This window comes from Haemaphysalis longicornis, unplaced genomic scaffold, assembly GCF_048455015.1.
Source record: "Haemaphysalis longicornis isolate Haplotype H1 unplaced genomic scaffold, Haemaphysalis longicornis Haplotype H1 scaffold_2, whole genome shotgun sequence".
Taxonomy (NCBI): Eukaryota; Metazoa; Arthropoda; class Arachnida; order Ixodida; family Ixodidae; genus Haemaphysalis; species Haemaphysalis longicornis.
Window position 1 is genome coordinate 159,902,458 of NW_027526295.1, and position 22,103 is coordinate 159,924,560.

Below are 22,103 nucleotides of genomic sequence, written 5' to 3' on the forward strand. Positions count from 1 at the left end.
TACCACAACTGGACGGCGGCGGAGACCCAACGCATAGACGCGGCCCTCCGCCAGGCATACCGCGAGAGCCTAGGACTGTACAGATGCACTAGAACGGACCGCCTCCTTGAGCTGGGTGTGCACAACACACTCGCCGAGATTGCTGAAGCCCAACGCATGAACCAGCTAAATCGCCTCTCAAGCACGCCCACCGGTCGCCACATCCTCGACAAAGCAGGACTTCGCCCTCTCTACAATCCCCCACCGCAAGCACAACCCCTACCCCCGGTCTTCATTCGCCGCCTGCACATCGCGCCCATTCCGAAGAACATGCACCCGGGCATCCACGACGCTCGCAGGAAAGCCCGGGCTAGAGCCCTCAGTAGACTGTATGCCAACGACGAGAGTGCACGATACGTAGACGTGGCCGCATACCACGCCAGACCCGGGCAGTACGCGGCAGCGGTCGTGACAGCGACCACGGGCGTCACAGTCACCGCGGCCAGCTTCCGAGCAAGTACACCGGCGCAAGCAGAAGAAATCGCCATCGCCCTCGCCGCAACCGACCCCGGCTGCGCAGTCATCCTCAGTGACTCAAAATCGGCCATACGCAACTACGGTACCAACGCTGTGGCGGCAATCGCGGCACGAATTCTCAGCAACGCTCCAGGCTCTACCACCCGACCCTTGAGACTGCAATGGTTCCCTGCACACGAGGAGCAGGCCCCCGGGGTAGACCGCGCCCGCAACCGCAACATCACTGCGGACCGGGCCGCTCGCGAACTCACCAGTCGGGCGGCCCCCCAGGCGAGGTCTCCCCCCATGCCCCTGAATCCCGGACGGAGATCCCATGAAGATGCGCCCTACTTGCTACCTACACCACTAGAAGACTATGGCACCATACTACGGTGGTACCGAGACACCAGGAGACGGTTCCCGGCCCCACACCCCAACCTCACTCGAAGCGAGGGGACCCTCTATCGCCAAATACAGACAGACTCTGTGCTCACACCAGTACTGGGCCGCCACATAGCCCCCGCAATCTACGAGACATCCGCGTGTACCGTCTGCCGCGCCACTCGCGGCACGCTGGCCCACATACTACAGTGCACACCCCAAGACCCCGCACCCTCAAGCATCCGACAGCTACCAGTGACAGTGCGAAGAGTTATCACCTCGTCAGACTACAACACCCAGAAATTAGTCGTTCAGTGCGTCCGGGAGGCCCTGGAGAGGCAGCGGGTAGGCGGCGCGAGCCCCTTGGGGCCGAGCGCCGGACGCCTGACCTGAAGCTCCTGGGCTGGCCCGGATGATGCCATCGGCGCCACCGGACCGTTACTAGTCAATAAAGTCTTTTCTCTCTCTCTGCTTGCTTGCATCTCGCACGTGCTGGAGCCATTTTGCGCCGTTTTTTTTATTAGAAAGTTTGCCCTGCGGCATAACGGTGCACGATTTACAGGTACACGAATAAGTTTGCTTCTCGTATAAAGTCTAGAAGGTGCCTATGAAATGGTCCATGAACCCAGTGCTGCAGGTCGGGAGGGCGGCCAGGGTGGAGGCTGGTTGCACGAAGGTGCCGTAATCGCATCTGATGCAGTCCGGGGCAGCTCCACAGCAGATGCTGCACATTCGGATTCTGTACGGCGGAGTCGTAGAATGGGCAGCTAGAGTCTTATGGGCCGCGGTACTGCGATGGCCAAGAGGCAGTCACAGACGGCGTAAGGGCCATCCCAACGCGTATTCTCCGCAGCGCAACCTCCTCTCGGCGAGTTAAGTCACCAGGGAGGTTTGAACCACACGGGGGTATGAGGGCTCGCGTGGGGCGCCAGAGAATTTCCTTCTGTTGTGCCAGGTTTCCACTTGGATCTTCGGGGGAAAGTAGTAGTGGTCGCATCAAGGTATGCGGGCGACTAGCCGTGTCTGCCTCCCTACTGCCGGGTACAGCTGAACGGGGTACCCATTCTATGCGGATCTGCAGTAAAGTGCTTCGTGCTAAGTGGTGAATGGCATCTGCGAACGCTGTAGCTTGTGTTACGCGGCGGATGTCGTGGATGGCTTGCGTAGAGTCTGTGCGTATTATTAGTCGACAGTATGGCCCTGCGGCCATCCCATCGTGTATTGCTGCTAGTTCAGCAAGATACGCTGGTGGCGTCGGGTTAGCCTAATAAGAGCAACATTGGTCCACCTCTGTCTGGTAGCTGGGGGCAGATGAGTACAGTGTGCACCATGCCGTTTTTGACGCTGGCGTCTACATATGCAATTGCTGTCTCTGCGTCTGGGCTATGTAGGCGAGAGACTTGGGCCGTGGCCTGGCGAGGTACCGGGTGACGGAGGCGACCGATTGGTTTGTTGTCTGTTAACTGTACTCGCTGCCACGGGGGAATGTTTGAACCTTTCACAGTGGTACTTGGTACAACGTACCCCATGTACCGGGCTAGCGCAGCAGCGGCACCGGTCATCGAGATTTTACAGGCCCGGGCAGAACAGCGTTGGTGCACCAGCTCATCAATCGTATTGAGTTGGGCCTCCCCCTGCAGAGTTGGTATCGGGGTCATTCGGGGTAGTCCAGTAATGGCCCGCATGGCATCCCGGTTGATGGCTTCGAGGCGATCCCAGCCCCTCATCGTGAGATGGTGAAATTGAGCCTGGTACACGAGTCTGGGTTGCAACACTGACCGTACAAGGACGCGAGCAACGCTGGTGCGCGACCCGCCAGCCTTCGTCGCCATTCGACGTATCAAGGGTATTGTCCGTGCGGCAAGATCGAATGCGTCGTTTTTTGTTCGGCGACCACTTCTTTTCGCTTACTATCGTAAAAACCAACCCAATGAGCATTCCTAACTAAACGGACGCCGGGACTGCCGGTTAATGACATATATTTTGCCTCAAATGTACCTGCAATTTTCTTCGCGAAAAAAATGGGGACATGTATAAATATGGCGAGCGGTTCCAGAAGTTCCGAATAATTCTACGTATATAAACCTCTTGTTCAAGTATCCTCCTAATTCTTGGCCGGAAAGCTGAATGGAGGTACAAGCTGGTATCTTTTCGAAGCCTCTCTTAAGTGCATAGCCCTTTATGGGTCCAGGTCATCGTCGTAGCTCGTCCGCCATCACACTACGCAGTCACGTGGTGTCACGAACCCAAACCCAGTTTCGCGGCATCACGCACCCGAACAGTGGCTTCGAAAAAATACCCGCTTGTCCCTCGATTGAGCCTTCGAGCCAAAACTTAGACGGATATTTGAACAACATGTTATATTAGCAGGGCCATTCGAAACTCGTGGAACCGCTGGCGCTTGCCATACATGTCCCCATTATTTAGCACAAAGAAAACTACAAGTATATTTGAGACAAAATATTCACTGGCGGTCCCCGCTTCCGTTTAGTTAAGAATGATCATTGGGTAGGTTTTTACGATAGTAAGTGGCAAAATGTGGCTGCCAAATAAAAAAAGAATACGCGTTCAAAATGGCGGAGAAAGGCTCCAGCACGTGCGAGATTAAAGAAAGCACAAGAAGAACAGAACTCCTGCTCCTTCGGTTCCAGGCATAACAAGAAACAAAAGATAAAGAAAAGAATGCGAGCTGTCCCGAGAGATGGCGCACAAGCGCTGCGAAAGCGGGAAATTTGGGTTGCATTGAACAAACCTCTGTTCCATTCCTCAAGACATGATTGAAACAGAGAGGGGACGAGCGTGAGGGCTGGTAGAAAAGAGCGGAGAACGGCGCCACAGTCTCTCTGGCGAGTCACTGCTCTGCACTTCCGACAGCTTTCACGTTGAGTGGAACTGCTGCCATTTTTCGGTGCGTTACGCCGCGTGGATCCGGTGGCTAGATTGCATGATCGCGAACGAGCTACGACGACAAGCCGGGCCCCTAAAGTGCTCTGCACTTAATAAACTTTATTCGCGAGCATATAGAAGAAGGCACCGGCAGCTAAGGCAGCTCCAAATTTCGGGGCACAGCGCGTGTCCGAACAGCTCGGAGAGTCGTCGTCTTCTCCGAAACTATGTACTAACTTGGTTTCCGATCAGTGCCGCAACGCGTATCGCAAAGGATGGGTTGGCCATAGCTGAACAAGTGGCTAATCTTAGCTCCATTGTTGAGGTCCTTCACCAAGGCACAAGAGCCAGTGACACCATTTTCACATCATTTTCAAGTTCCTCAACATTCCTCAGTACACACTGCAATCGTCGCCATAAAACCCTTCTTGGCAACAAAGTTGGCCTCTCTCAGTGCTGCATGCAGTGCATCCTCAACATCCAGTCGACGCTTGGGAAATTTTCGCGGACTCTCCTACTGCCTTTTAGTACTTGATGGCATTTTCCCATGATCAGCTCCCGCATGGAATCAACATCCTGCGCACCCTGGCATTAAATTTGGGTCCACCATTGTTCCTCACTGGCTTGTGCCCCATTGTGGAGTGGCAGGCAACGTTGAGGCCGACCAAGCTGCGTCTTCTGGTCACCCCAACTTACTCATCAAGTCAGTGCCGTTTACGGGACAAGACTCTAAGACTCTCGCCTCTTCTGCAAGGGTCAATTCAGTGGTCAATTCGAATCAACCCAGACGAGTGTTACCAACCTTTGTATGCCATTGACCCCGACTGCAGGTTCCACATGCCTGGCGGCCATTCAAAGCTAGATGAAGGTGTTCTACATTGCATCCGTTTAAAAGCACCCTTACAAATCACCTGTAGTTTAATATCGGACAAGCTTCCACCTTTCGGCACCTATAGTGCTCAGACATTGAGCAGGTTTTACGTGTGCGTTCTCGCCACGCAATTCCGAGATTGCAGGCATTTTAACGCGAAAGTTTTTTATGCCCGGGTACATAAAGATGTGACCGGCGTCATATCCGTCGCGGAAATGACGTCGCCAGGAAAAGTTTCATTGATGCGGCTGCACCCGGATTAGAGCCACGAACTCTCTCGCCGCAACGGGAGGTACACACCGCTCTTCCCACTGCTCTACGAATGCAAGCGCAAGTACGCCTACGAACGCGCCTTATATCTTTCCCACTACTTTCTTCATTCAGATTCCGTCTAGGAGATCCTGCTGTCTAGAAGTGAAGCGAAGTAGTTCATCATGACACTAATGAGGGCCGACAGTTGGCGCTTCGATGCCAGCGTCTTTGTTTACGCGGGACGCGGGTGAATTCAGGGACCCTCCGCCACCTACTGCTTTCGGTTTCGGTTTGGGTTCCGTTTCGTTCTCACGGTTTTCAAGGGGCTGTGGTTTCAGTCGGATTTACGCAATGTTCCGGCGTGTGCAGTCCAGTGTCTAACGTTGATGCGTCTAACAGTGCCATACCGACGTAATATAAATAGCGATGTGCAAGTTCATATGGATGTACAATAAATACTCCTGTGAAGGCAATTTCACTTTCGTGTTTTACCGATTCCTATGAAAGAGGCATCAACCAAATTTTTTTTAGCGTTTACCCTCCAACATCACGCTAAGAGACGTTCCTGGGGGGTGGCCATCCGTCAGGCGCAACGAAATCCTTGTTCCCCTTTCTACTGTGCAAAGGCCTCGCGTAGACTATGTATATACACTAAGACGCGGGGTTGCCCACAGCCTACATGCTCGTGTGCTGGTGTGCTCGGCAATCAATGCTACGCATTCGTTGCCGAGTATCCCCGCCCGGTTCCAACAGCGTAACGCCCTGCATCGGTATAAAAGTGTATATTTGGCGGAGTTGAAACATTTAATCGTTTTACGGTAACGGTAATTGGGCGAACGGTATTTCCAAAAACCGAAAAATGCATAAAACTTATATAAATCAAACTTACGAAATAAATATTATGCATCTTATGCATCTCCTCCACAAAATTAAGACAAAAAATTGGCCGCGTACCTGCTCCTTTTGTTGCAAATGTCGACAAAAGACGATAGTAGACTGACGCCCCTGGCAAGTAAATGCCTCCCTTCACTTTCCCGCTCATTTCTCACGCTGTTACCCTCCCGTTTCGTTCCTCCCAAGATAACACGCTAGAGGTTGGCTCAAGTCAATTTAAAATTGCCGCGCTCCACAGCTCCAAGTCGGGTGCCTCGATGCCAGCGCTGCCGTACGGCGGACAAGTGCGTGAATCGAGGCACCCTATATAACGTTTATTGAACCACGTCACCCTATTCCAGACGAGATCAAGATCAATAAATTGGTCGCAGTTAGCACATGACCAGGATAATTGGAGATTAATGGGAGAGGCCCTTGCCCTGCAGTGAACGTAGAGAGGCTGGTGATGATGACGATGACCCTACTACACGCGTGTTCCAAGCGGAACGAGGAACCTACCTAGTGAAACCTTTCGTTGCTGTTGCCATTTGATTTTTTAAATGCCGCCAGGTAGCGCGGTCAACAACAGGCGACGGTTTTCTACAGCTGATGTACTATTTTATTTGCTATCGGAAAAACCAAGCATTCGTGATTTTTTTAATAAAGGAGCACTGCAAATATCACTCATGTATTGATTTACTGCCTTTTATTTCCGTAATGTCTTATTCTTTTTCAACAATGTTGACAAGTATGAAAATTACACCGGACTTAGGCGTATAGATTTGGCTGTGGGTATATAAGACAATTGCACGGTTTGTTTCATTTTGGCCCGGAGGCTGAATCGAGGGCGGGGGGCTTAGTCACAGACACAGAAAGTCGGCCGGGTGGCTGAATCGAGTCAAGGACTTCATTTTCCAGGGAGACGGCCCTTCGTTTGTGCATTGGGGTGGCCCCTCCCTTCTGGGCGTCATCTACCCTGCTGACAACTGGACCGCCTCTTGGACATTTAATGACACGTCATCATGGCGTCTTGGGAGGTTTGTCAACCACCGCCCAAGGCTCGTGTCTTCTACTTCACGGCCCCGACGGATGTCACCGTGGATGATCTGGTGAACGGCCTCGAGGAAATCGTAGGCCGTTATGGCCTGGACACCCTGATGCACCTGGGTGGTTTCAAGTTCTGTGCAGTGGCTGCTTCGGCTGCTGCTGCTCGCAAGATCGCCGAAAAAGGAGCAGTCCTCGTGAACGGTGTTTCGTGTCCTGTGGCCTGCATGGGCCCGCAGGTCGACTACGTGACGGTGTACCGCTTGAACCCCGTCGTTAGCAACGCGAATCTCGCGGCAGCACTCAGACCGTACAGAAAGGTCCTCAACGTCAGCCAGCCGACGTGGAGGAGCCTCCAGCATATCAAGACCGGCATGCGACTTGGGGAGATGGAGATGGCCAAGGCCGTGCCTAACTTCATGAAAATTCGAGGGTTCAAGGCCCAGTTTGAGCATAAAGGTGTGCGACGGGTATGCGCCCGCTGCGGTCAGAGCGGCCACCAAGTCAGCGACTGCAAAACCCCCTGGTGCGGCCGCTGCTCGTAGTACGGCCACGACGAAACCGACTGTAACGCCAAGTGTCGTCGCTGCAAGGGCAACCATGCAACCACCGACTGCCTGCGGCCCCGGTCTTATGCGGACGCTGCAAGCAATTTCTCCGAGACGCCTTGTGCGCTCCCCAGTCAGCAGGCTCTCGAGAGCGCAAGTGAATTTCCTGAACTACCCCGTGCCCCCTCCAGCCAGCCGAAAGAGGCGTCAAGCGGGAGTAGTGAAGCTCTCGAAAGCGCAAGCGATTTTCCAAAACTACCCCGGATCTCTTCGAGCCAGCCGGCAGGGGCGTCAAGCGGAGCACTGCTCTGGGCGTCACCGCGACGATCGAGGAATCTCCGAGCGACAGCCAAGAGATGGATCTCGAGGGCTCCGCGTCGCCTTCGGAGGAGGCGATTGCACCTGCTGGGGAGGCCCCGTCATCGCCTTCGACTGACACCTCCCTCTTCACGAGCCTCAGCTCTACCAAGTGCAGCGACATCGCGGAGCAGCCTCAGCGCGAGCAAGGGCGTATGCCGGTCAAAAACACCGTTCTTTTTGGAACCTCCAGCGGCTCGCGCAGCCGCCGAAAGGAGAGAAGCAAGCCCGGCACGAGCGTCAAGACAGTGGCAGATTGTTCTAGTCTCGCACCCAAGCCACCTGCAGCTGGCCTTCGTACGCCCAGCACCAGTGGTCTCCCTCCGGCCAAAATCACAGACCCCGTCTGCAGCCCTATCAGCCAGGTCACCAACCTACTGCGCTCCCCATCCCTCCTGGATTGGCCCGACGCATCCAAGCGAAGTTTGACTTCCTCCGTGGACTCAGGTGACGCAGATGACACTAAGAAATTGTGTGCTGAGGCACGGCCGCTCGATGGAAACTAGGTCCTAGTTTCCATCGAGCGGCCGTGGCTGAGGTGTCCTCTGAGGACAGCGAAAAGAAGGTGGGAGCGTCAACATTAACTAGCGCATTTATATCATCATCATGCTGGTGCATTTTCTTTCCCTGAATGTCCAGGGTTTTCGAGGGGATTGGCCACCAGGGGGCCGAGCTGAATGGACGTGTTCCACGTCAGCTCTGTCTTTCCACGGCTCTTGTGGCGTAATTTCCTACAATTCCTCGGAAATAACCACGGCATCGAGTGTCCAGCGAACCTCTGTTTCGGTGGACACCTCTTTTTCGAAGTCTGGACCCTCGCCCGGCCTGCAGCGGACGAGAACCTCTTCACAGGCGGGGCCGCCCTGGCCTAGGCCTAACCATTCGAACGCGGACCTCGGCACTCCTTGCGGCTCTCGGCGCCTTCCCCCTTCGCCCGGAGCAGCAAAATGGAGCGCATCGAGGTGGACGGTGAGTCTATCTCGCCCGAAGACCTAAGTGAAGCGGCTGGGTGGCTTACCAGTCACCGGCGACGGAGCGCCCGCGCTCTAGCCAAGCTAGGCCTCGCCTCGGGCGGCTGCTCCAGCAAGCCCGTCACTGCCTCCCAACCAAGCAGCAACACGTCCCGTCTAAACATGCAAGCCTATCGGTCGCAGCGCCTGTCCCGCCAGCCGCCGCTACCAAGCGAGGACATTAAAATCGTGCTGCGGCCCCGAGAAGGGCTGGACATCACCAAGATAAGCCAAGCCGGCTTGCGTGACGGAGTGTTGCGCTCGGCCGGAATAAGTTATGACGAGGCAGCGGACGATATACTTCGCACCAACGTCGTAAAAAACGTCATTGTCGCCAGCACTCCAAGCATGGGACGGGCCAAAAAATACACGGCCATACAAGAGCTCCGCTTCGGGGACATCACCTACAAAGTGAGCGCTTACGCGGCGCCACCGGAGGACACTGTCAAGGGTGTTATCCACAACATCCCCGAATATGACAGTGCCGATGACATCACGCGCAGCCTCCTCTACAAGAAGAATCCTACGATTCTCCAGGCGAGACGCATGGGCCGTACTAACTCTGTCCTCATCGTCTTCGAAGGACCTAAGGTACCACACTATGTGTACTACAGAGGTGCGGAATACCGTTGCTTCATTCACAAGAAGAGGCACGAACTGTGCGACAGCTGCGGCCGTCTAGGACATCGCTCGGACGTTTGCCCAGCGCCCGACAACAAAGTGTGCAAGATCTGCGGCACCGAGGCTCCGGCGGACCAACACGATTGTGAACCCAAGTGTGCACTGTGTGGCCGCGATCATCCTACGGGAGATAAGAAGTGCCGCCAGCGGTTCCAAACCCCATACCTTCTGAAGAAGCGGAAATGGGAGAAAAGACTACAACAGCGACTGCAGCAAGAGCAAGAACCCTGTCATCGCCGAGGACAGCAGTGTCTCTCCAGTGGCATTGCGTCGTCCCTGCTCAAGAACAACGGGACCTTAGCGGATCAACGCGGACGAGACGACTCGTTCCCGGAACTCTTGCAACGTGAGCATCAGAGCCGACGGGATGGGAGCCACGGGGCAGGATCCCGTGACGTCTCCTTCAGTAGTCGACACCGCTCCCGATCCACATCGCGGAGGAGGACCCTCAGCAACCCGGGGCCCAACAACCAAGGACGGCAGTCGCGATCCACGTCGCGAAACAGACGTCAAGCAGCCGGCCATTCTCAATTAAACAAGGTGAGCTGGGCGGATACGGTCTCCCAATGCAAACAAACTCAGAAAAATAATGCTTCCACAACCAACGCCTTAAAATCCCACCACTCAGATCATTCTTCCGAGACAACCAAAATCAAGCAGATGCTCGAAGAGCTAATAGCTGAAAATGCTATGCTCAAAGCGAAAATCGCCAAATTGGAAGAAACAAAAACCCCTTTCGCAAGCCCCGGTAGCGCATGCCCTGGTACCCAACCGACAGACCCGGTCAGCCCGGCAGCGCAGCTCGCTAATGTCAATTCACAAACCGCGCATACGCGTGCCTCTGTCGTAGAGATGGACACTGCGGACTCCCCTCCCTCAAAACGTAAAGCCCAAGCGATAACCTCTGAGAGCTCTAGTGAGGCCGCAGGCGCGAGCCCGAATAAAAACGTTGACGACGGCATGCTCCGTCAATTTGGAGAAACCCTCACCGAAACTCTTACTGAAACTCTCAGCGCCAGATTCGGAGCGATGCTGGATAAGTTCGGCGAAAACGTTGATGCCCAGATTGCCAGCCTGAAAGCTCGAATAACAGCACTAGAGAATGGAATCCCACGAGCCGGACGGGAAGTGGGACCGGGTCCCATCAAGTCCACTAAACCCTATTCCCGCCCCCCGCCGGCGGACATCCCCAAAATTGCAAATGATCATGTTCAATAGCTCGTCCAACAGAAAAAGCAAAGCCAACACCTTGATGGTGTGGCAATGGAATTGTCGAGGATTCAAAAGAAAACGTGCTCCTTTAGAACTATTCATCAAAAGCAAGAATTCGGATGAAATACCTGATGTGGTCTGTCTCCAAGAGACAGGCGTTTTTGCCCGAATGTCAAACTACAAATCTTTCAATGACCTAGAAGCTGATGCCTCTGGTGTAACAGACAAGCAAAAACCCGCAGTCAGCACCCTTGTTAGGCGAAACCTCCCAGCCCTGCGGCGCGAGACGGGGGTGGACGCGGCGTCCATGCCTCACATCCTTGTAGAAATTATCACAGACCAGAAACACTATGCCCAGAGCACGTTTATCCTTAATGTGTATAGCTCCCCAAAAAATAGTCATAAATTTAGTAAACTATTCCGGAGAGCTGTCGAAATAGCAAGAGGGAACACACTGTTAATTGTCGGTGACTTTAATGCACACCATACGGAATGGGGCTACAAGCGGGACACCATAAAGGGGCGCAATCTATGGCTTGATGCCCAGAGAGAGGGTCTCAGCTTGCTCAACGATCCGCGGCATCCCACACGTATTGGAAACAGTGTTAGTGGGGACACTACCCCTGACTTGACCTTTGCCAAAAACACGCGTACGGAAGCAACCTGGCTAAATACCCAGGAAAACCTCGGCAGCGACCACTATCTCGTCACTATCGGGGTAAATTCTGGGGCAGCGAAAGGAAAGTCCGGTAAAAAACTACAGCTCATCGACTGGGATGCATTCCGCGCGCTTAGAGCCGAAGCACGAGGCCCTCTGGCCGCGGGAGACGGTACTTCTGAAGTCGAAATAACAAATATTCAGTGCTGGGCAGAACAACTTATAGCGGACACAAAACGTGTCACTAAGGTCATACCGGAAGAGGCAGAGCTACAACAGGCCGACGCAAAGTTGCTGCATATGTGGGAAGCTAAACACAGCTTACACACACGACTCCAGAAGCAAAAACTCAACCGAACCCTGCGGCGACGACTGGCGGCCCTGAACCGTGATATTGAAACGTACGCGCAGCAACTAACTCGGCAAAATTGGCATAGCACATGCGATCGCATGAACTGCGAAATAGGCCTTCGCAAAACCTGGAACATCTTACGCTGTCTGATTGACCCCGAAAATAGTAAAACTACTCAAAGAAACAACATCAGCATACTTCTCCATAAATTTCAGGGGACAAACACGGAATTGCTCAAAGCCATTCAGGACAGATACATTGGCGACTGCACCCGCGAGAGGCTTCCTCCGTACGTGGGCAACGAAAATGCTCTTCTTGACCGGCCCATCACTATAAGTGAAGTTAGGGGAGCTATCTTGGCATTGCGCACTCGCTCTGCTCCTGGCCCGGACGGAATTACAAATAAAATGCTCAGAAACCTAGATGACGAGTCCGTTGCAGCCCTCACACGCTATATGAACGTATGCTGGGAGACTGGGCAACTACCACCTCAGTGGAAAACGGCCATGGTCGTTATGATACCTAAACCGGGCAAAAAAATCCAGATTGAAAACCTTAGACCTATTTCCCTCACTTCCTGCGTAGGGAAACTATTGGAACACGTTGTTCTATATCGAATCACCAACTATATGGAAGACAATAGACTTTTTCCGCACTCTATGATCGGGTTCCGTCCAAAACTCTCTACGCAGGATATCATGCTCCGTCTTAAACATGACGTCATCGACGGGGAAAGCTGCTCCCCTCTAGATACCAGAGCTATATTGGGATTAGATTTAACGAAGGCGTTCGACAACGTTAAACACTCGGCAATTCTTGACAACCTCGGCCGACTGGGCCTTGGGAAACGGGTATACAACTACGTAAGTAACTTCCTATGCGAACGCACAGCTACTCTAGCTGTAGGGGGACTCCAATCAGATGTGATCAAGCTTGGGAGCAGGGGAACTCCACAGGGTTCAGTCCTTTCCCCGTTTCTTTTCAACGTAGCCATGATGGGGCTTCCCGAAATACTGCAAAAGATCGATGGTCTCCAACACAGCCTCTATGCGGACGATGTCACGCTTTGGGTCAGCGGAGGCAGTGACGGGCAAATTCAGGACATCTTGCAACAAGGCATTGAGGCGGTGGAGCGCTACGTAAGTCCCAGGGGCCTCAGTTGCTCCTCGCAAAAGTCAGAATTGTTGCTTTACAGGCCCACTAGTAGGGGTAGACGTACCGACCCGAACCCCCCGGTTGTGAATATTTTCGCGAATGGAACGCAGCCCATCCCCACAGTGTCCAGTATACGGGTTCTCGGTCTCCAAATACAGGCCAATGGACACAACTCGGAAACCGTCCTCGCGCTCCAAAAAAGCGTGCATCAGACTACCCGACTCATATCGCGAATCGCTAACCGGCATCACGGTATGAAGGAGCACAACCTTGTTCGATTAGTTGAAGCCTTCGTCCTCAGTAGGATAACCTACGTCACCCCTTTTCTACACCTCAGAAAGGACGAAGAACTCAAAATTGACGCCCTTATTAGACGGGCCTACAAGCAGGCCCTCGGCATCCCGATCACTGCTCCGACCGAACGTTTCGAGGCGCTGGGGCTTCACAATACCCTTAGCGAACTAATAGAGGCTCAACGGCTGGCTCAACGGGAACGGCTTAGCCACAGCCAGACGGGTCGGCATATTCTCGGCTCCCTGGGCATCAACCACCTGCGAACAGGCACTCACAAGATACCCTTGGTTCCCGAAGTGCGCGATCAAATTCACATCCCACCGTTCCCTAAAAATATGCACCCGGTTCACAATCAGGAACGCAGGCAGGCAAGGGCGAAAGCCCTGCACAAACGATTCGGAAATTCGGAGGACGTGCTGTACGTGGACGCGGCCGACTATCCGGGTCGCAATGCTATGGCAATTGCAATAGTCAATCACCAGGGCGATTCCATCAGCTCCGGGTCGGTCCGCACGCGCGAGCCGGAGGTGGGCGAAGAGGCGGCCATTGCCCTGGCAATGACGGCATCCGCAAAAATCAAATACGTGGTGAGCGACTCAAAGTCTGCTATTATAAATTACGCAAGGGGGCGCATCTCCCCAGAGGCATCTGCAATTCTAAGGATTGGGCTCAACAACATTCAGCGTTCGGGCAAGATATGTCTAATATGGGCACCTGCACACTCTGGCCTGGCTGGGAATGAATGCGCGCACGACGCCGCTCGAGGATTTTCTGACCGAGCTGGTGACGACAACAACGCTCATTCACTTCGCTGTTCGGGTAGGGATCGCCTTGTGTCCTACAGGGACATAACTAATCATTACAGGCTAGAGCGGACCCGCTTCCCCCCGGCTCATCCTACCCTCAGTAAATGGCAATCCGTGGCTTGGAGACTTCTACAGACCAACTCGTATCCCAACCCGGTTGCGTACAGTCACTGTTACCTTGGGCAATATTCTGACAAGTGCCACCGGTGTAAGGACAGGGCAGACTTAGCCCACATGCTGTGGGCTTGTCCACAGGCGACAACGTTAGGTCGCAACATCGCTACTGTAGAGCAATGGGAGACCGTATTGCTCAGCTCCGACCCAGCTGATCAAGTCTGGGCCATTCAGCTGGCCGAAGACGCTGCTAGAGCCCAAGGGCTCTTGGCCGACGTCTAGGACTACTGGCTGTTGTGCAATAAAGTTTTCACTCACTCACTCCAGGGTTTTCGAAGCTTTGACAAAAAGAGAGAAAGATAATGCATTATGCACGTGCGCGAAATGTCGACGTTCCCTTCCTGCGGGAATGTAATTTCCGCTCACCGCGTGATGTGTTGGCTTTTCGCGAGCGTTTTTCAGTAGAGGTGTTTTTCGCGTTGACTGATCGGACCGCTTCGGGTGCAGGGGTTGTTTTCTTGCGAGAAGGCCTACGGCGCAAGGCTCACTGCACGTTCGGCTTTGACGGGCGCGTGCTCGCAGTAGATTTTCTGCTCCTCGATCGTCGTGTGCGAGCCGTGGTTGTTTATGCACCAGCGCGGTACTCCGACTCATCAGCGTTTTTCACATCTTTAGATGCATTCCTGTTGGAGCCCTACACCCCCCCCCCCCTTTTTAGTGGGGGATTTTAACTGTGTCCTCGATCCCCAACGAGATGTGTGTGGTCCTGAACAGGGTAAACCTTATGTAGGCGCGTGGGCACTAAAGGATCTTGTAAGGCAGTTCCAACTCCGCGACGCGTGGGTGCAGCTGCATGGCGAAAGGTTTGCTGCCACGTGCGAGAGCGAACGGTCCGGCAGCCGGTTGGATAAGTTCTACCGGAACTCAGCCACTATTCTTGAGCGCTGTGACGTTCTCTCTTTTCCTGCGGGCACTCCGCGTAACACTGATCACAGGCCAGTCCGGGAGGGGCGAGCGCGTAAAGGCCGCATCACGGCTGCGCTCAACGATACACTGTGGAGGCTTGGTATTGTAAAAAGGGGTGGCGCTTTAGCCTTCACCATGCGTGACTACGTAAATGTATTGAGGGCGCGATATGAGCACGTGTTACGGCAGTCCTCTCTCTCTGCTAGTAGTGCCCACTTCTCAGGCCGGCCGGTGAGCAGGCTATGGGCGCCGGTTTCGACATAGGAGCCTTATGATTGGGTCAGACGTCTAAACGGCGCGTCAGCTCCGGGTCCTGACGGCATCCCCACAAGGGTTTACAAGACCTTTTTTTTCTGTTGTTGGAGGCGCGCTTCTCGCCATGGTGAGCGGCTTTCTTCTTCGTGGACAGCGCCCGAAATCCTTTCGCGAGGGTCGCGTCGTCCTGATAGAGTAGCCTGGAGGGAACCCTTCGGACCCGGATACGTACCGACCAATCACGCTCCTCAACACTGATTATAAGATTGTCGCATCCATTCTAGCCCGCCGAATGAGCCACGTACTCCCGCACAACCCTAAGCAGCGCGCAAACTTGCAGCGTGCCGGGGCTGTCATTTTTTTCGTCCTTAGCCCTGACCCGCGACCTATCTGACCCGCGACATATCTTCGCGTCGAGGACTGACATTTCTGGTTGCTTCATATCAGTTGATCAGGCGAAAGCTTTTGATAGAGCTGGAGCACCGGTAGGTACATGCTCGGTGTCTTAGGTCTCTACGATTTCCCGTCAGAGCATTTAGCTTGCCTTAGGCTAGCTTACTAGAACGTGACTGCTCGGCTATATATACTTGTTAATGGCCGCCTCAGTGAGCGCTTCACAGTCACGCGTGGTATCAGACAGGGTTGTCCCTGGTCCCCCTCGCTCTTTGCCCTATCCCTGGACCCCCTTCTGCGTGGCGTGGCAGCGTGCCCTTCCATCCGCAGCTTCTCGCTTCCCTGTCAAGGCCAGATTAAGGTCTCTCCGTATGCGGATGATGTGTCCCTTTTTACCGGGATGAGAACAGTTACCGAGTGTTTATGCGGCTTTTTTGGAGTATGGTGAGCTGTCTGGATCCCGGCTGAACAAGGGCAAAAGCAGTGCGCTACGCTTCGGGTCGCTTGTCACTGAACTTGCTGGAGACGTAGAATGGGTTAGGAAAGTCCAGGAAAGGCACAATTTTCCCCGCATCTGGAGAAGTTGCCCGTGAGACGTGGAAGGGCCTATTGGACACGGCCGACAAAAACGCATCGCCATAGCTTCTACTTTCAGGCTCTCTCTCTCTCTCTCTCTCTGAGAGGAGCTATATTATTAAGTCGTGCGTTTCAGCGGCGCTCTTTTACGTGGAGAGGGTGGCTCGGCCACCTCCGGACATAACCCGTCGACTGGCCACAAAATTCGGGTCATTTTTCTGGGCTGGCAAGACCGAGTCGGTTGCGCCCGCTCTGCTGCGTCTGCCCCGCAGCATGGGGGGCTTTAGCTTGCCATGCCTGAACACGATGTCAAGTGTTCTAGCGTTGTGTGGTGTGTGGGAACTGGCAGATGATGAGTACCCGCGGCAGGCTTTGCTTCACCACTTCTTGGGTACTGCTCGCTTGTTGTTTTATGATGAACCCCTTACCGGACCTACAGCCATGCAGCCATCGGCTTTCTAGAGGTACGTTACTAAACACTTAGAGGCTTTCAGTCTAGTAACCCAGATTTGGACATTAGAGCCTCATCTGCAACTGATATATGTGGGAAATTGGCTGTTAGGCAGTTGGATGACCGGCAAAAAGAGAAGTCCCGCGGTGTGCGCTGGCAACAGTTAACGTCAGCGGTGCTTCCTGCAGACGTTCGTGATTTCGGGCGGCGGCGTGGCTGGAGAGCCTTGCCGACGTGTGACCGCCTTGAAGCATGTGGTGTGGTTCGCTCTTCCCGGTGCCCGCAATTCGGACGTACTGAGACTGTAGAGCATGCTCTTTTTGGGTGTCGTGTGGCCGCCACATTCTGGGTTCTACTCAGCAGGATGTCTGAGCTTAGGCTGGGAGCCCTCACGAAATTGAGAGATCCGTTCGTCAGCTCTCTGCTGTGTGTGGGTGCTTTTGTTGTTTGGCTCCAGCGAGGTGTAGCCGCCTTGCAGGCACGACCTCAGCGTGCCATGTAGCTCCTGTTGTGGCGCGTTTGTATAATGGCCATAGAGCACCTGCAGCATGAGCTGGTGGCGTTATAGGGGAAGAATCTTTCCTCCTGCGTTGGTCGACTCGCTTCATCAAGGTCGCCAATCACACCGTGCAATGGTGTATAGTGCCGTATTAATAAGGCGTAACTCTTGCGTGTTGTCTAGGGAAGGGAGTTATACGTTCAGAGGCCAAGGCGCAGTTTAGGCAGCCTGGCTGAGCATGCCTTTATGTACGGACATGGACATATATATACAGAGTAGAACTGATGTGTGTGAACTGTTGGGGTTTTTAAAGCAGAGCTTTCTAGCTCTAGCAACCAACGGTTCTTTCGTGGCGTGCGGGACAAGAAACTCCCAACATGGCGGCGGATGGGGGAGGGAGGAGTGTCCGCTCACGGAGTACAGTGTAGATGGCGCCGCGAATGGTTACCCAGCGTTCCCCGCGCAGGTGCTTGCTCACAGTGGCGGGCGCGCCGGCGTGACGAATTTGTCGTCTGCTTTAGCGACGGTTGCTTTGGGCCTGGTTTTCACTCAGCGCCTTTGGAGGGAGAGGGTGCTTTGAAGGAGACACATGAAACAACAGTGACGGGAGGCAATGAGAGAGAAGACGCATTAGCGCGCGTGCCGCCCTCCTGCTTCCTTCGAAAGACGTTCCTCTCCGTTTTGCTTCCGCCGACGCAAGTTCGTTAGGGACGTCACCCACGTGGATCCCAGGTAACGGCTGCCACAATCTCTGGTTTCACTCTTTTTACAGCCACGTGTGTGAATTCAAGTGATGTCGCATGGGCAATTCTTGTGGGTGTCGTTTAAAGCTTTGATTTCCAACCGCCCTCACAGCGTGGATTGGAGCCAATTTTTTATGTTTACTTCCGCGCGTGAACTCTGGTGTCTGGACCTTGTGCCGTGGACAATAATGTAAAGAGCCTTCGGTGCTGTGGACCTTGTTTTTTGTGAACTTGTGTGATGTTCACATCGTTTTCTGTGTAGCACATTGCGTATATCCTGTGCCCTTTCGACCCGTGTAGTAGCTAACTACAGCGGGTCCTTGCGGTAACTAGTTTTAATAAATTATCTTTTCGACACACATACAGACAGACCAAACTTTCAGCGTTTAAGTAGTCCAATAAACACTATTGTTTTTAAAATAATAAATCCCTAAAAACAATCACGGAAACATGAATGAAAATCGAGAAAACTGACCAACCTCTTATGCCCTGCATTTGCAGAAAAAAATTCATAATTGGTCGATTTAACACATTTAGTCGGTATAATAGCGTAAATACAGATAATTGGTTGAACAGAGTTCCGTAAAATCAAAAATACAAAGTAGAAAAATAAAAATCTGCCACTTAGTCTGGGAATGCCAAGCCCCTCCCTTCCCCATCCCCTGAGCAGTGGGAGCGCGAGCAGGCCAGCTCACGGTGCAAAGACAAACGTCTCATCGCTCGCGCCCAGGGTGCTGCGCTGTCTCACGGCTTTCCGGACAGAGCATGCCACTCACTTTTATGCTCAATAAATAACTGTTTTTAAAGACGATAGTCTTTTTGTGGCTACTGGAACGCAGAAATTTTGGTCTGCCTGTTTCTCGATTCAGCCACCCGGCCAAAGTAAAACAGAAACTGGTCAATAGGTTTATATACCCACAGCCAAATCTAAACGCCTAAGTCCTGCGGCAGTGTTCATACTTGTCAAAATTGTTGAACAAGAACAAGACATTACGCAAATATGAGGTATAAAATCAATACACGAGTGATATTTGCACTGTTTAAAAATTTATGAATGCTTCATTTTTTTGCGATAGCAAACGAAATACTACATCCACGGCAGGAAGCTCTGTCGCCTGCTGTCGCCCGCGCCATTATAGCTCCTGGCGGCATTTTAAGAAATCCAGCGGCAGCAGTAACGAAAGGTTCTACTAATTAAATTTCACGTTCTGCTTGGAACGCGCGTGCGGTAGGGTAACGTGGTTCTATAAACGCTATAGTATGGTGCCTCAATTCACGCGCGTCTCCGTCGTACGGCAGCGCTGGCATCGAGGCACCCGGCCTGGAGCAGTAGAACCGGGTAAATTTAAACTGACTTGGCTCTAGCGTATTTATCTTTGGAGGAGCGAGACGAGAGAGGAACAGCATGAGAGGTGAGCGGGAAAGAGAAGGGAGGCATTTACTCTGCAGGGGCGCCAGACGACTATCGTCTTTCGTCGACATTTGCAACGAAAAGAGCAGATACGCGCCCAATTTTTTTCCTTCCTTCCTTCCTATAAAGGAGAACTCTCGCAATCAAAAATATGCATCTTATGTTCCCCACAAAAGGAAAACAAAAAAGGGCTCAGGTTTGACAGTTCTAAACCTAGTTGCTAAGAGCGAAAGCAAAGGCTATGCACACAATCTTTCGTAAAAATTTGCCTTTGCTTAATATTTCGCAGTCTGCCATCTTGCCATATATACTGGATCATTGGATTTGCCCTTGGGCTTGCGATGAGGGACATGCACACGCAGCCCAGCCGGCACGCAATCGATGGCGAGACTGTGCGACCAAGCTGTGGAGAAGCAAACGTTAAACCCCTCTTCTAGTCACGTGGTTCGCTTGCGCTGAAGCGCGTGCACAGGAGCTGAGCGACCAAGCGCAGGTGAAGCGGCCGTCGTTTCACTCTTGTCTAGTCGCGTGGTACTGCAGCGGCGAAGCTCAGAGCGAAAGAAGCGATAAGGAAAGACGCAGCATGCGCACCGGCGGCTGACGGTCACTTGCGACGCGATGAAAACCTTGAAAAGTGTAGCGCAGGAGAGCTTTCCCTCTAATAAGAAAGCCTGGAAAAGAAATGCAGAAACGCGAATGAAAAAAAAAATCGTGAAATCAGACCAATCGTGTAACACCCATCCCCTGCACAAAAATGCATAATTGGCGGGGTTGACAAATTCAGTTATTATAATAGTGTACATGACAGAATGTAACAGGTGCAATAAACGATGAGGGACACATAAGAAAATTCACAAGACGGGCGCTATGTCCTGTGAATTTGTGAATTGTGAATTTTCTTGTGAATTGTGAATTTCCCTTCTTGTGAATTTCATCTGCGTCCCTCGTCGTTTATTGCGCTGTTACATTCCATCATAAATACGTACCAACTCGCCCAACTTTTCGTCTTGTTGCTATAATAGTGTAAACGGGGATAATTGATCGAGCGGAATTACGGAAAACCATAAAATACCAGCAATAGCAAAATTTTAAAAATTCAAAAGTGAATATAAGAAATCGAAAACACGCACACTGTATATTTCCCTGCAGAGCTTTCTTCACATTTGTGTAATGGGCCTCCCGTCACTTCAACCTTAGACGATCTTCCACCATGGCGGTACACAACAATGACAACCAATAAGGCAACGAAGCTTCAACCTCCAGCGCCAACCTCCGATACCACACTCCCTGAAGGTCACTGCGTACTGTACGCAGACGCAGCTCTTCTGAAGGACGGATGACGGACAACTTTCGTCAGTGCCGCGCACCCGGAAATTGAAGGATCGCGTTGTTACACTACCGACACTCCGGACCCGCTGCTACTGGAGCTCCAGGCTGTACATCAATCAATCAATCAATCAATCAATCAATCAATCAATCAATCACTGGCTTTATTTCAAGCATAGGTTTATAATACCTAGGTACATAATACATGACGCAATCAATGCTGCAAGTGCACTACATAACATCACGGAGGTGCATATATACACATACTCGCTCAGTGCTGTGAAACATCTGAAGCAAGTGAAGAAGACATCTCTGGTCTGCCAGCAGACTCACCGCCTCCACAAAACCTCACAGCTAACGATGCGTGTACATGGGGCACAGGGGCATACTCAGAATTTACTGAACCAATAAGGGGACCATTTTTCCCAATCTTCTTCCCCACCAGAATTCGCCCCTAGCCCCCTTCCTTGTGACCCACGCTCCCGTATTTTACCCCGGAAATCTCTTAGAAGGGACACATGTGCCTTAATTCCCCCGTGTGTCTGCTCCCTGCCCCCTATTTTTTCACGGGTGGAGAAAGTTTCTCTCAGGAGGCTTCTGGCTGATCTGGGCCTTACACCTTCAGTCACGTAGACTTGGACGCTCTCACGATACGACCCTGGAACTTGTCCCAAGTGTCCGGCTCCGGCGACTGGAGCTGATGCCAAGCATATTTTGTGGGCACGGACGGGAACAAGGACAGCTCGAGACGATGCGCTCAGAAAGGTTGGTCTGCGGTGGGATAAACCGGACGAGTGCAACCGCTGGTTGCAGGAAGATAAATACTGCAGGTCGCTGACGGACTTTCTGCACGCAAATGGACTGCATGCATACCTGTAGACTCGAAAACCTACCGGTTTTGTAACCATCTGTGCGTTTTGCAGCCCCTCTCTCTCTTTCTCGCTTCCCTACTTTCCTCCCATTGTTTTGCTTTCCCACTTTCCTCTATCTTCCTATCTTTAAATTCCCTTTCATATGCCACACGGCAAAAACACAAAGTAATATATATATATATATATATATATATATATATATATATATATATATATATATATATATATATATATATATATATATATATATATATATATATATATATATATACTTTGTGTTTTTGCCGTGTTTTAATTAATTAATCATTAGGATAGGTAATTGGTCGAATGGAATCTTGAAAAACCAGGAAGTACAAGCCGAAAAAAAATTCACAATTATAAAAGTTAACCTAACATTGGCCTCTTATACAAAGCCCCCAAAAATGAAAGGCAAAACTACAGATTCTTAAAAAGAAGCCGGAAATACGATTAAAAAAAATTCGAAAAGAGAACAACTCTGCACTACGCCCTGCACCTGTCCAAAAATATGTAATTGACGAAGTAAGGCAATTTATCGCTATAAGGGTACACCTGCGGCGAAAATAAACAAAGGAAAACTTTAAAACAATAAAATAACTCAGTG

At 52.1% G+C, this 22,103-nt stretch overlaps 1 protein-coding gene across 1 annotated transcript; it reads left to right on the forward strand.

Annotated features, from left to right (window-relative positions):
- Window positions 1–8,387: 8,387 nt before the first annotated feature.
- Window positions 8,388–10,623, forward strand: LOC144167470 (uncharacterized). The gene has a single exon (XM_077696726.1). The coding sequence runs from the start codon at window positions 8,655–8,657 to the stop codon at window positions 10,614–10,616; it is 1,962 nt and encodes a 653-aa protein (XP_077552852.1). The 5' UTR covers window positions 8,388–8,654; the 3' UTR covers window positions 10,617–10,623.
- The last annotated feature ends 11,480 nt before the right edge of the window (window positions 10,624–22,103 follow it).